Below are 14842 nucleotides of genomic sequence, written 5' to 3' on the forward strand. Positions count from 1 at the left end.
AAAGTGGAGATGAGGAGGACAAGGAGAGGTAGCTGGTTTTCCACCTTTCTGTTTTGTCTGTTGAAGTAGTTTGACGTTGTTAGGTAACTATTATTAGGCACTGTGCGCAAGCAAGTTGTTGTTTTAACAGCTGTTTTAAAAATCGATAATAATAAATGGTTCTTGAGCATCAAATCAGCAAATAAGAATGATTTCTGAAGGATGATGTGACATTGAAGACTGAAAATTCAGATTTTCATCACATGAATATATTAAATTTGAAAATATATTTAAAAAGAAATCAGGTATTTATAACTGTAATAATTTTCACAGTATCACTGGTTTTATTGTATTTTTATCAAATAAATGCAGCCTTGGTGGGCATAAGAATCTACCAACCCTATTTTTATTTTTAGGGTAGTGCAGTAAAACTATCCCATTACAAAATGTGTAATTTAACCATGGACATATTTTTTAAACACAAAACAGTGAGAATTCTTTAATGAATGTACAGTACAGCCGATAAGACTGTAATTTTCATATTATGAACAATAATCATTAAATAGTCAATAAAAAAGTTGTTTTAAAGTTACTTTAAATGCTTGTGAGTTTAAGCATCACAACATTATAAAAATATTGCTAAAGATTACATTTAACATTGTTCTTAAATTATTAGTGTTCTTAAAAAAGTATTTTAAGTGGTTGTTAGACAATTATCTAATCTGTTTGTAAAATATAAGAGAAATGAGCATAGACAATTATAGTATCTCTAATATGAACCAATACTGATGAATAAATACATTTTCTCACTCTACAGGGACATTTCTCCAACAGAGAGATTATTATTAACTGTTTTTGTGTCTGCCACTTGCCTAAATCGTAAATGCAATCTCTTGTCCAATATCTAAAAATAACTGGTAGTATTTTCGACTATGCATCACCAGCATTGGCACGTTTTCTCATTGACAGATTGTCGGCCTCCAGAATGGCAGCAGCTGAAAGCTGCAAAGTGTTCGGTTTGTTTGTTTTGTTGCCGTGTTTTGCCTTGCGTTCAAAAGCCATACATGTTTAATAGCTTCTCACTTCTTCTCTCTGCATTCCACAAAGGATGATCAGACTGATGGGCCTCGTTAACCAGCCATGCAAAAGACCGTTGAAAACAAAGACTTCTTCCAAGAGAAAGAAACCCAAACTAAAAGACCTCCTGTTTATTCCCAAACCAGATTCCCACGGGTAAACTCTCAGCTGCATTTCACTCAACCAGAAGCTTCTTTATCATTAATTAAGTAAAACAAAACAGCACCTTTTAGTTTTAAAAGACCACCATCAGCAATACATAAAAAGATAGCTCAGTGTTGTATCTCTCAGCCCCTCAGGCCCAGCCCTGCAGCCATCAGACGTGTTCGAGCAACCTCAGACACTTGGACAGAAAAAGATTGAGTTCCATATATCGGCTGAGGTGTCCACCATCCTCGAGGGTCCCAGACAGAATCAGGAACCGCAATTTGCAGATGCGACTGAAGGTAAGGCTTCACGTCCCCAGCCACTCCTTCCACATCATCCATTTATCTATCCGCCTTCATCACCGAATGCGCCCCGGGTTCAGCCATCCATCCTGTGCGGACCTGCTCAATTAACACAGCAATTAGCCCTGAGAATAGTGACTCAGCTGGAGAGAAGATTTAATGTATCGGCTGTCAGCAGGCCGAGCTGCTCTCGCCATGAGGTGTTGAGACCCTCCCCTGCGTCAGGATAACCATGAAACTTTATTTGGGAATCAGGAATGACGGAATGGTCAAACTAAAACAAACACGCACAAAACTTTTCGGTGCACTGTTAAAAATTTTAAATGTAAAAAACGGCGGATGTGGTTGCCAGATATTTATCATAAAAAAATGCTGTAGCAACATTTTAGGTTTTACGGATTTAAATTAAATTTATAGTGAAAACCTGTATAAATTGATATAATGTTAATATACCAATCTACAATCTACTTGTACATTTATAATATACCAACGACCAGCAAAAATACAGGTAGTGAATAAAGCCGCATGTAGAATCAGAGTAGCCGAGGTCAATACATAATCATAATCATCATTCATTATAATCACATGATAATTAATTTAATAAGACTTTGCCTAAAAAACTAAGAAGAAACAGTGATTTCAATGAAAAAGCATCAAATGTATAGTTTTACTCAAAAAAATTCTGGGAATGTCAATTTACCGTTTTTCATTGTAAATTGTAAGATGACTTGTTATTTTTCATTTCCAAAAACTCACAATTAATCGCATCCAAAATAAAAGTTTTTGTTTACATAATATATTTATATTTATGTATAAGTACACACACATATATGTATATATTTAAGAAATAAATGTAATGTTTTTAAAGTACACACACATAAATGTATATATTTAAAAAGCATATGTAATTTTTATATGTATATGTGTGTGTATGTATGTGTGTGTGTATATATATATATATATATATGTCTATGTACGTTTATATATACCTATAAATATACACAGTACAGTCTTTTATTTTAGATGTGGATTTGATAGCCCTACTTTTTATAGTACGGGAACTTGCTGTTAACCAATTAACAGACTTTTACCGTTAAAATTACAATAATTCTTTACAGTGTGCAGGCATGTCAAAGCAATTATTTAACACAGCAAAAAAAGTCATCTTCTGCGGTCAAATTTAGATCCACAGTCTTTTGTTTACATTATCTTCATGTTTGTTTTCCATGAATGTCTATTGGACTAAAACCGTGATGGAAAACCTTTCAAAGTCAAAGACAAACAGCTTTCCTAACCTGTTTAAAAAAGAAACCAGCACAGGGACGATAGTTAACTGATAATAAACAATATGTTTAAATGACGAGAAACGTCAAAGGAATCCACCTCTCCGAGGGAAACTTATCAGCACTTCTTGCTCTAGTACACATTAGGCACTAGATCTGTCAGACAAGTTTCCAGAGGATTTGTGTAGCCTCACTGATTCCTGTAATTCCTCATATGCGTTTGCTTACGGCTTACTGCCAACTGCCAGGTGACATCTCCAACTGTGCTATGAAAGAACCTGAAAGAAAACTCCACAGAGCGTGACCCCACGCAAACACACCAGTGTCACCCTCAGAGATTAATACACTCGCCTGTTTCTTTTTCCTCTGGCATGGATTTTCCATTTAAGCTTTTTTTACGTGCCTTTTGTTATTGATTACAGGAATCATTTTTGCTTTTGTGCACGACAAGAAAACAACCTTGCGTTTTTGTTTCCGAGTTTGTTTTGAATAGTCAGGGATTGTCATTTTGATACGTGTTCACACAAGACTTCGGGGCCGCTGTTTACTTGTCATCGTTGAAATTTGCAACAGGCCGCCTGTCTCAGACAGATTGAAATTGAGCACCGTGACAGTTCAAAGCACGCACTAATTGTGTTTCTGAAAACGTGTTCCTAGACACGGTAGAGATGGAGGTTTCCGTTCAGGATGCTGCAGAAGGGTTTGGGAAGATCTACCCAAGCGCTCAGGTCCCCAGACACGAGGAAGAGAGGGTAGAAGATGAGGACATCCCCTCGGAGTTCATCTCTAGGAGAGAGCTAGAGAGAGGGAGACTCTCTAGAGACGGTAAAACACTCTCAGATGTGCACACATACACTCTTGTTCTTTGTAGTACACTGAACATCAAATAGAATTGAGAAGCTCTAGTAAAGAATTTGCCCTCAAGTGTATGCAAGAAACATGCAGCCGATCTTTAAAGAGGAAATTAATATTTGATATGAAGCACACCAGGCTGTTGTCATATGATTGTTTGCATGTTTCAGAATGTTTGCGAGTGATTGCTTAATGTATTTATTTTATGTCAGTCAGTCATTCCTAAACGTATGTTTGAAAGCTTTATCTCTTATATTTACTATTTAAATGATTGTGTGTGTCTGTTGTATTAATACAGTTTTTTTTATTGACTCTAACTTTTGCAGAGATGAAGAAAATGTCTGTGTTTAAAAATTATGAACCTGGAGAACCAACCTGCAGACTTTATGTTAAGAATGTTGCAAGGCAAGTTGAAGAAAAAGTAAGTGTCTGCTCTACCGACCAAAACACAAACAAAACTAAACTAAATAGTTGAATATTAAAATGAAATACTCAATATTATTTATTTATTCAATGGATAAATTGGACTAGACAATTATTGTTTAACTAGTACGTGCCTGCTCTACCAACAAAAAAAAAACAAAACAAAACACCAATAGTAAAATATTAAAACTAAATAATATCATTTATTATATATTTTTACATTTATTTATTTATTTATTCATTCATTTATGCAATGGATGAAATAGAATAGACAATTACTGTGTAACTGGATAATTACTTTATGAAAAAAAAAAAGATTTGTCTTGCATTGATATTTTATTTATTTTAATATAATTGAATGAGTTGGACTGAACAATTATTGGATAACAGAATTTATGGATAAGTATTTATTTTTGATAAAAGTTAAATACATAATTTTATTTTTAATTTATTGTGTATTTTATTTATTCATTTATTTTTTATGATTAAGACCTTTGAATATCTGGATAATTTATGGATTAAATTACTTGTTTTGGAAATAATATATTATTTTGATATTTTATTTATTTATTTTAATAATGTAATATTTTAACATTAGTGGCTGAGTTGATTTATTCATTTATGGATAAATATTAAAGTATATATATATATATATATATATATATATATATATTTATTCATATATATATATATATATATATATATATATAATTTAATTGTTTATTAATTATTATTCATTTTTAATTAATAATTTATTATTATTATTACTACTATATGTTTTATACATTTATTTTCTTGGACTAGTCAATTTTTATGATTAAAACCTTCGGATAACTGGATAATTTATAATAATTCATAACTAGATAATTTATAATTTTCAATTTATATATATTTTTTTACACATATGTTTTATACATTTATTTTCTTGGACTGGACAATTTTTGGATAACCAGATAATTTATTAATGTGTCAATAAATAATAACCAGTTAATTGTTGTTAATTGGCCAAGTGGGCATGAAAATCATTTCAAGCTGGAGAAATATCAGCCTTTATTACTAGTTACCCTTTATTACTTGTTTTTACAGTATACTCCAAAAATACCACATACGTTTGTATTCTACATATATCAGATTCTTAAGATTGCATAAAAGTTGCTTCAGTGTGTGGTCTAGAACAGCCTGAGAGCTCTCAATTCTCACTTTAATACCAGCTACATAACCCAGCTCAATCTTTTCCGCAGGATCTGAAGTTCATCTACGGCTGGTATATCGACATCTCCTCAGAGGAGGAGAGAAACATGTAAGCACCACTGTCTCATGCCTCAGGCCCTTGTCTGGGGCCTCAACTCCGCAAATCACAATCAAAGCCAATGAAAAGAAAACACCTCTCCTATTTTTCTCAGGAGTGGTGAATAAAGGCGAGTTTTTCATGAACATGTGCTGATGTATAAAGTGTGTTTGTTCCCGTCAGGTTTGATATTGTTTTGATGAAAGAGGGGAGGATGAAAGGTCAGGCCTTCATCGGGCTCCCCAGCGAGAGAAGCGCAGAAAAGGCCTTAAAGGAAACCAATGGATATGTTCTCAACGACAAACCTCTTGTGGTGGTATCCTTTGTTTTCAGTTGTTTTTGCCATTAACTTTCTGACAGAGTGTTTTGTCTTTCTTTTTCCAACAAAAACAGTGTTTTTGCTTGTTATACCTAGGATTTTTTATTCTTACAAATGTTTTACTGTCTAAACAAAATCACGCCTTAACTTAAACTCCAGCAATTTGCCCGATCTGCAAAACCTAAACAGGAATCTGCTGACTCAAAGAAAGGAGGGAAAAAACACTGAACTGGTGGGTTAAAAGGCCAACAATTTTCGTATTTATGTATATATTTTTATAGCTATGTCTGTTGAAGTGGGTGAGTGACAAATGTACTGAATATTTTTATTATAAATTATTATAACTGTTTTGGATAGTCTCTTAATTTTGAAGCTTGAACATTGATTTTTTTTTTGTTTTTATTTTTTTTATTTTTTGTGTCCAGATACATTTTAACCCAACATTTCTATTTGTTTAAGATGATGTTGATGTACAATCATGAGCCTACAGGAGCTCCATCTTTACTTCATATCCTTTAAAATATCCTTTAAAAGAGTTATTTGAATTGCTTGCTTTGATAAAATATATATATAGGCAATAACTGAATTCTTCCAAATGTCAAGCGATATTTTTATGTTTGTTAGATTACACATAAATCTTGTTATTAATATTTTTCCCTCCAATTTTATTGCAGAATGCTGCTGTTGAGTTGTGTTGGACAGAAGTTCATCATCGATTGATGTAATATTTTTTTTTATTATTATTATTATATTTGATTTTGTTGATATGTCTTACAATACAAAAAATAAAAGGTAAATAATACTTTTATCTGTATCTTCATTGAAACTGCTGGCCGATTTCAAGACCCTCTCATAACAATATTGTTTATATATATTCCTTCCTTTGCAATATTGTTATTAATCTGGGTTGTTTGTGCGTTCAAGGTTGCAAAAGGTTGGATCCTGATGTTTAATGGTACCAGTATTGTTCTGCACGCACAACATGTGCCTTTGATGTGAAGGAGAATAAATTTAGAAGTCGCTATCAGTCAGCCAGCTCATCTTCCAACAGCACAGCAACAGATGGTGCTGTCAATACAGCAGAGCTCAGACAAACACAAACAATACACAAGAAAGACTGTGACCAGGGCTGGCTCGACTCGAAGATTAGCTGTTATTTGTTCACTGTACTGTAGTCTGAGATCTAAGATTCTCAAGACGCATTGTGCCAGGTTGGATTTCAGGGACGCCAAATGCTTTTGCTTTTCATGATCAATCATGATGCTCAATCATGATCTGTCTTGACATTGTATATTAAGCATGAATGAGATTTGAGATTTTACTATGCTTTGCAACAATTTGGTCACACAAAGAAACCAATACTGTCCCTTTTTTTTTGTTGTTGTGTTTTTTTAAGGTAGTACTAGATCAACTGATTGAGGGTTCAACATAAACCACACAGGTCAAAAGTTTGGAGTGATTTATTAATGGATGAAATGTTTCACCAAGGCTGCTCTTATATACATTAAATGGTAATATTGTGAAATACTACAATTTAGAATCTATTTTAATTTAAAACCTAATTTACTGTTTGATTTGTTGATGAATAATGCTAACAAACGTTGTGTGCAGCAAATCAACATATTACAATGATTTCTGAAGGATCATGTGATACTTTAGACCAGAATAATGACTGCTGATATTCAGCTTTGCCATTACACGAATAAATTAGAAAACAGTTCTTTTAAACTGTAGTAATATTCCACAATTATATTGATTTCAGTGTATTTTTGATCAATTAAAAGCAGCCTTGGTGAGCAAAAGGTCTTTCAAAAACATGAAGAAATCTTAATTAGTCCAAACTTTTGAGCGGTTGTGTGTTAGAATATTGTGGTGGGTCGAAGCCCATCTGATATTCAAATACTCTTGATTGCTTTGCCTAGATGAGAAAAAAATTCCAGCTTCCATCTGTGTCCAATGGCATTCCCAACAAGGGCCCTTTTATCACTTTTGAAATTATTTCTGATAAATGTCTTGGTAATTCTCAATATTTCCACGGGGGCTGGTGCATTTGTCATCATTGAAGTCAGTGGCAGAGTGTCTCACAGATGGGAACTCCTCACGGGTGGCATTGAAGTACGAGCCGCAGGTCGAGTGCCTCCTCTCCCCTCTGCCCGACGCACATGTGTGATTGATGACAACGTCTGTGTAGATCTTCACCTGCAGGAGCCGCATCGGTTCATTACCATGAGCCCACAGCACAACACTGCCTACCAGGACACATCAAAGGACACTGCTGTGCTTTCCTATCTACAGTGGGAACGCAATGAGGGTATCAAAGGGCTTTAGAGCTCTAAAACAAGGAGAACATTTTTAATAAGGAGATCTGCATTTAAAGGAATATAATTCAGTCAGGGACATCACTTGGGCAGGACAACTGGGAACATTATGCCATGTCCAAAGGGAGAGAGGGTCCACCCACAAAAATGTGTTCAGAGCCCTGATTTCTATTTAAACTTATGTGTTGGTTTAGGTGGTCAATTTTGCTACATGGTTACCCTAAGGCAGGGTTTAGTCCATAGACTGTATGGTTTAGTCTAGGGCTATAAGCTGGTCAGTATATTTGAACTGAACTGGTGCTTGCAGATACAGTATATCTTCATTATCAATCCAATAAACTAGAAGTTACATATGTTTATAGAATTCATTCTACAATTCAGAAGCATGTACTACATGGTAAGGATGGGCGAATCGATCCGGTGTTTTTATTTACCATTGATTTTGTTTATTTAACAAAAAATAATGCGTACAATATGCATTAAATTGGATGAATAACTTATGTTAGCAAATATTTGTGTGGGAGGGATTTACCTGCTCATCTGAACCTGTTTTTATACAGTCTGTGATCTGAACACACTCAAATATTGCAAGGCAGAATCAATCAATTACAACGATTGTTCACTCACTTCTGAGCTGTTTCCCAAGAGTAGCCTATAGTAAGAAAGCATTGATGTTTTAGAGAACGGCAGCCCAGAACAATGCAGAAAAAACATGTATGTTTGAGTTATTTCACAATAAACATACCCTAGTTTGTGCAATACATTTATTTAAATTTGAATGTTAAAAGTTTATATTGCTCATGTTCAATTCTGTATTGTCAATATAAATCATACACTCTCTCAATAAAAAGGTTGCATTTTATGCAAGCAACAGCCTATTACTGGCAGTCCCTTATGACAATGAACCATAGTTTTCCTAAAATGACCTAGTTTAATTATAGTATTTGTAGATTTTCATGGTTGCCACTACAATAAACATATTTTAACCATGTGTAAACAAAAATATAACCTAGTAAGTTGAAATTAAGGCATATTGAATGTTAAAATGCATTTCAAATATAAAGTTAAGTAGGTATTATTACCCATTGTACTCTTAGTAATTCAATAATTTAATACATTTAATAATGTAAAAGTTCATTTTAGAAGTATCGTATCGGTATCGATATCGATGATACTGGCCGTTAAAAGTATCGGTATCGTATCGAAAACAGAATAAGTGGTATCGCCCATCCCTACTACATGGTCAAACTGAGCGTTTATAACCTGTCACTGCGATAATGCCCGCCTCTCATGTTAATATCATCACATTGACAAACTGATTACCCTGTCAATATGATATTCCCCACCTATCAGGTTTTCTTCTTCACTCTGATTGGCTAATTAGATTGTCAATGCGAAAATACCCATGTCTTTCGCCCATAATCGCTTTGCAAGTCGTCGTGGATGGGAGTAAGCGGTGACAATGGACATTTTACGAACCACTATTTTAGGTTCGACTCAAATAGAACTTGTGACAAACTTGAAATGATCCGTGAGTGAGCCATTTTTGGTGACCATTTAGCTCAACGGGTAAAATGAAAGTTGCCCCTCCTAGTACGTCAATGATATTTCTTGAACCGAGGATTTGTTGATCTTTAGACCGAAATTAAGGTGACTATTAATCATAACATTACCAGTAAGTATCAGCGCTTTAACAGTGAGTAGTACTAGCAATGAAAATCTACAACACATATATATTTATCCATGTATGTTTGTAGCTATATAAAATTGCCAATATCGTAAATGTATTATATGAGGGAATTGATTGATAAAATGCTCAAGTCGCCATAATCTAACCCTACAATCTAGAAGACCAACATGAATGTTCCAAAAAACATCTTGACCATCCAGTGACCTTTTAGTCTTTGACTGTCTGGACCAAATGGAAACCATCTCTCATGTTCCATGCAATAAATATAGACCCACTTCCCATCACAACGTAACTTTTTGTTTTACCCCTCACATGGCTTTTTTGTGAGTTTTCCTCTGTGCAAATGTAGGTTCTTTTTATTCTTAGCACCAGGGGTGAGAGCTGGAGATTGATGCCTTGTGACACAGCCCTGGTGTTTGTGAATAACCATGACAACCGGAGAGGTCATGGGGCAGTCGGGGCATCCGTCCACCCAGTCTAGCAGCCAAGGTAGGAGCTGTCCTGTCTGAGACTAAAGCACACTGACTGTTTCAGCAGGAGCCAAGCAGACATCATGAATGATGACTCTTGTCTGCTCTCATGGTCTTCAAAATGTACAAAATGACTGTGGCCCATCCCTACGGAAAGGGTCACGTCAAGCTGCTGCTGGGACCGGTATGTTGTGAAAGGAAAGGTGGACTGCAGTGACGTAAAGCACTAGAGAGTCAGCGGGGTAAAATGTGACAGCTGTAGAGCTAAAAATAGATGAAAATCTGGCTTGAACATCTATCTATCTATCTATCTATCTATCTATCTATCTATCTATCTATCTATCTATCTATCTATCTATCTATCTATCTATATCTATTGCATCGTTCTATTGCATCGTTCTATCGTTCTATTGCATCGTTCTATCTATCTATCTATCTATCTATCTATCTATCTATCTATCTATCTATCTATCTATCTATCTATCTATCTATCGTTCTATTGCATCGTTCTATCTATCTATCTATCTATCTATCTATCTATCTATCTATCTATTGCATCATTCTATCTATCTTCTATCTGTCTATGTCTGCGTTTTGGAGTGTGTCCCAACAATATTTTGCTTATTGTGCTGAACAGAAGCAGAAGATGAGTGTTAAAATGCTCCATGAAGGACAAAACTTGCTTTCTCTCTTCATGCTCAAGAGTAAATGTGTCAATGCCAAGGTGTGCTTATTCATTATGAAATGAGTGATGGCTTCACTGTAAATTTTTCATGCATGCAACTCCTAAAAGTTTCATGAAGTTGTCCGAATGAGTAAGATTTGGAGAGGAAGTGAAGTAATTCGTTTGAATAATTGATGTTAAATGCCTTTGATAAGAGACGTCACAAAGGTCACCATTTTAATATAACCCGAGAGATTCAGTAATGAGCTCTTGTCCCTGTCAGAAAATGCTTATATTAGAAAAATATCATGACTATCTTCTGTGGTCTGTTCTGTATGAACATCAATCTTAGTTAGCCAAGCCAGTAAGCCTTGTATGACCGTAAATTATGTTGAGGTGTATAGCATTACTCATTTCATGCTATTTGAGTTCTTCATACCATGTGTATATTGAATGCACAGACCATTTATTTTTTAACTCAAATGCCCTATTTTGTCCATGACAATATTTTAAGACACTTCTATCTACAGTAGGCAGGTTTTTTTTTTTTTTTTTTTTTGTAATACAACTGGGTCCCCCTGGAACCTTGTGTTCTGCATGTGAAGTGTGTTCTGAGTGTTTGCGCTCTTAAACCATAAAGGCATCTCTGCCGCGCCTCCTCTGAGCATCACATCTTAAAGTGTAGCTCAGGTTAACAAAGCGCTGACAAAATGAAGGCCAGAGCTGGTCTTCATCTCATTAGTTTTTTTTGTGCTGTCTGAAACCCCAGTTGAATTTTCGACTTATTTCATCTGCAGTAACCTTGCTTATTCCCGTTGGACGTATTTGTGTTGGTGTAAAGAATTTATGGCGAACTAAAAGAAATGTATAAATCCTGGGTTTGGCTTTTTCAGGGCCATTGGGGTGGACAATGATCAGAATGTGTAAGAACGGTTCCCTCTGAGACTCTTTGTGACTAATACATCTCCCCTCCTTCGCTGAACGCCAAACAGGACCGACATGACTGCAGTGGGGTTCTTACCCAGCTGTAAGTTGGCCTTCAGTGCTGAATCTTAGTCAGCTTGTGTGCGCTGTGAGACATCCTGTGCAGGTTTTCGTTGTTAGCAGAATCCCATATGAGTTTTCGCTCAGCAGGAGTGAAGGAAGGACATGGAATGGGGGCACAAGGATCTATATTTGCAGCTGAAAAGGGATCTATCGGGCTGTTTGCCCAGAGACATGCTGTGAAATGCGTGTTCGTGTGGAGATGGGATGGGGGAAAGGTGGTTTATATTTGAGTATGTATTTGTTTGGGGCAATCCAAACTCATAAATCCAGCCAGGCAGGGATCAAAACCAAACATAAACCGTCCAAAACACGAAAACACAAACACTCACGAGGGAACCAGGAAAAACACAGGGTGACATTCAACAAGGACTCCGTGACAATGACAGAACAAACCGGGGTATTTATACACAGGGAAATGACAATGCTAACGGGGAATTGGCTGAGTGCAATGATGATAACCACGGACAGCTGAGTGCAATGAGCAGTGATGAAACAGACAAGACTATGTGGAAATGCAGTTCTAAGGTGGGGTGACGATAAGGGGAAGTGAGACCTCTAGTGGCCACCCAGGGAGACACAGAACAGACACCGTGACACTACCCCCCCCCTCTAAGGAGCAGCTTCCAGATGCTCCTCAGAACAAAATAACCAAAAAAAACAAAGAGACCAGGAGGGAGGTGGACTGGTGGAGGCAGAACAGGGGGAGGGATGGCGGGCCAGGCCCGTGTAGGGGAACTGGGGACCGGCAGCGATGGCTCCCCTGGTAGCCCAGTTGGCTCGGTCAGATCAGGGGGCCATGGTGGGCCCGAAAGTTCAGGGGACCACGAGGGACCAGGCAGTTCAGGTGGCCACGGTGGACCCGAAAGTTCAGGGGACCACGAGGGACCAGGCAGTTCAGGTGGCCACGGTGGATCAGTCCATTCTCGTTGTGCAGACGGCCAGGGAGGAATTCGCCATTTGAGTGGCCCGAACGGAACCTGCCAATCGGGGAGCCAGTAAGGAGCAGGCTGTGGCGATGGCCAGGTCACGGCATTGGGAACGGCATCGGGAACGGCCTCAGACAAGGGCACCGCCTCGGGAACGGCCTTGGACACGGGTATCGCCTCCGGAACCATCTCGGGCCCCGCATCGGCCTCCGGAACAGCATCGTGCACCGCCTCGGCAATGGCCTCAGGAACGGCATCGGACAAGGACACCGCCTCGGGAACGACCTCGGCATCGGGCACCGCCTCGGGAACGGTCTCAGGAACGGCCTCAGGAATGGCCTCAGGAACGGCATTGGACAAGGACACCGCCTCGGAAACGGCCTCGGCATCGGGCACAGCCTCGGCATCGGGCACCGCCTCGGGCACCGCCTCGACCTGCGGAACAGCATCGGTCACTGCCTCGACCTCCGGAACGGCATCGGTCACCGCCTCGGCATCGGGCACAGCCTCGGCATCGGAAACAACATCGGGCACCGCCTCGACATCGGGAACAACATCGGGCACCGCCTCGACCTCCGGAACAGCCTCGGCATCGGAAACAACATCGGGCACCGCCTCGGCATCGGGAACAACATCGGGCACCGCCTCGACCTCCGGAACAGCCTCGGTCTCGGGCATTACATCGGGAACCGTCTCTGGCACCGTCTCTGGCACGGCATCGGTCACTGCCTCGACCTCCGGAACGGCTTCGGTCACCGCCTCGGCATCGGGCACAGCCTCGGCCTCGGAAACAACATCGGGCACCGTCTCGGCATCGGGAACAACATCGGGCACCGCCTCGACCTCCGGGAACCGCCTCGGTCTCGGGCATTACATCGGGAACCGTCTCTGGCACCGTCTCTGGCACGGCATCGGACACCGCCTCGGCATCGGGCACCGCCTCGGGCACCGCCTCGGCATCGGGCACCGCCTCGGCATCGGGCACCGCCTCGGCCACGGGCACCGCCTCGGCCACGGGCACCGCCTCGGCATCGGACATTGCATCGGGAACCGCCTCGGCCACCGCATCAGGCACCGCCTCGGCATCGGGCACCGCCTCGGCATCGGGCACCGCCTCCGCAACGGGCACCGCCTCGGGCACCGCCTCGGCATCGGACATTGCATCGGGAAGCGCCTCGGCCACCGCATCAGGGCACTGCCTCGGCATCGAGCACCGCCTCGGCATCGGGCATTGCATCGGGGACCGCCTCGGGGACCGCCTCGGGCACCGCCTCGGCATCGGGCACCGCCTCGGCATCGGGCACCGCCTCGGGCACCGCCTCGGCATCGGGCACCGCCTCGGCATCGGGCACCGCCTCGGCATCGGGCACCACCGCCTCGGCCTCGGACATTGCATCGGGAACCGCCTCGGCCACCGCATCAGGCACCGCCTCGGCATCGGGCACCGCCTCGGCATCGGGCACCGCCTCGGCATCGGGCATTGCATCGGGAACCACCTCGGCCACCGCATCAGGCACCGCCTCGGCATCGGGCACCGCCTCGGACACCGCCTCGGCATCGGGCACCGCCTCGGCAATGGGCACCGCCTCGGCAACGGGCACCGCCTCGGCAATGGGCCCCGCCTCGGCATCGGACATTGCATCGGGAACCGCCTCGGCCACCGCATCGGGCACCGCCTCGGGCACCGCCTCGGCATCGGGCCCCGCCTCGGCCTCGGATACAGCCTCGGGCACCGCCTCGGCATCGGGCACAGCCTCGGCATCGGGCACAGCCTCGGGAACCGCCTCGGCATCCAGAACCACCTCGAGCCCCGCCTCGGGAACCTCGGGCACCTCCACCTGGACGACAGCGGCCTGCTCGGGAACGTCCTCCTGGACGGCAGCGGCCCGCTCGGGAACGTCCTCCTGGACGGCAGCGGCCCGCTCGGGAACGTCCTCCTGGACGGCAGCGGCCTGCTCGGGAACGTCCTCCTGGACGGCAGCGGCCCGCTCGGGAACGTCCTCCTGGACGGCAGCGGCCCGCTCGGGAACGTCCTCCTGGATGGCAGCGGCCCGCTC

General features: G+C 41.1%; 1 protein-coding gene across 4 annotated transcripts in view; it reads left to right on the plus strand.

The window, feature by feature from the left end:
- The window catches only part of rnpc3 (RNA-binding region (RNP1, RRM) containing 3), a 14591-nt gene extending 5719 nt beyond the window's left edge, over positions 1-8872 (plus strand). For 2 of the 4 annotated variants that reach the window (XM_042752046.1, XM_042752047.1), the window contains exons 8-16: positions 1-28; positions 1087-1212; positions 1348-1502; positions 3446-3613; positions 3967-4061; positions 5305-5363; positions 5535-5667; positions 5830-5902; positions 6345-8872. The exon at positions 1-28 is cut by the window's left edge and continues 115 nt beyond it. In XM_042752046.1, coding sequence (XP_042607980.1) covers positions 1-28; positions 1087-1212; positions 1348-1502; positions 3446-3613; positions 3967-4061; positions 5305-5363; positions 5535-5667; positions 5830-5898 — 833 coding nt within the window. In that variant the 3' untranslated portion in view covers positions 5899-5902; positions 6345-8872. The other 2 variants (XR_006158445.1, XM_019105972.2) reach the window with 2 other exon arrangements.
- The last annotated feature ends 5970 nt before the right edge of the window (positions 8873-14842 follow it).

This window comes from Cyprinus carpio, chromosome B24 (genome assembly GCF_018340385.1).
Source record: "Cyprinus carpio isolate SPL01 chromosome B24, ASM1834038v1, whole genome shotgun sequence".
Lineage (NCBI taxonomy): Eukaryota > Metazoa > Chordata > Actinopteri > Cypriniformes > Cyprinidae > Cyprinus > Cyprinus carpio.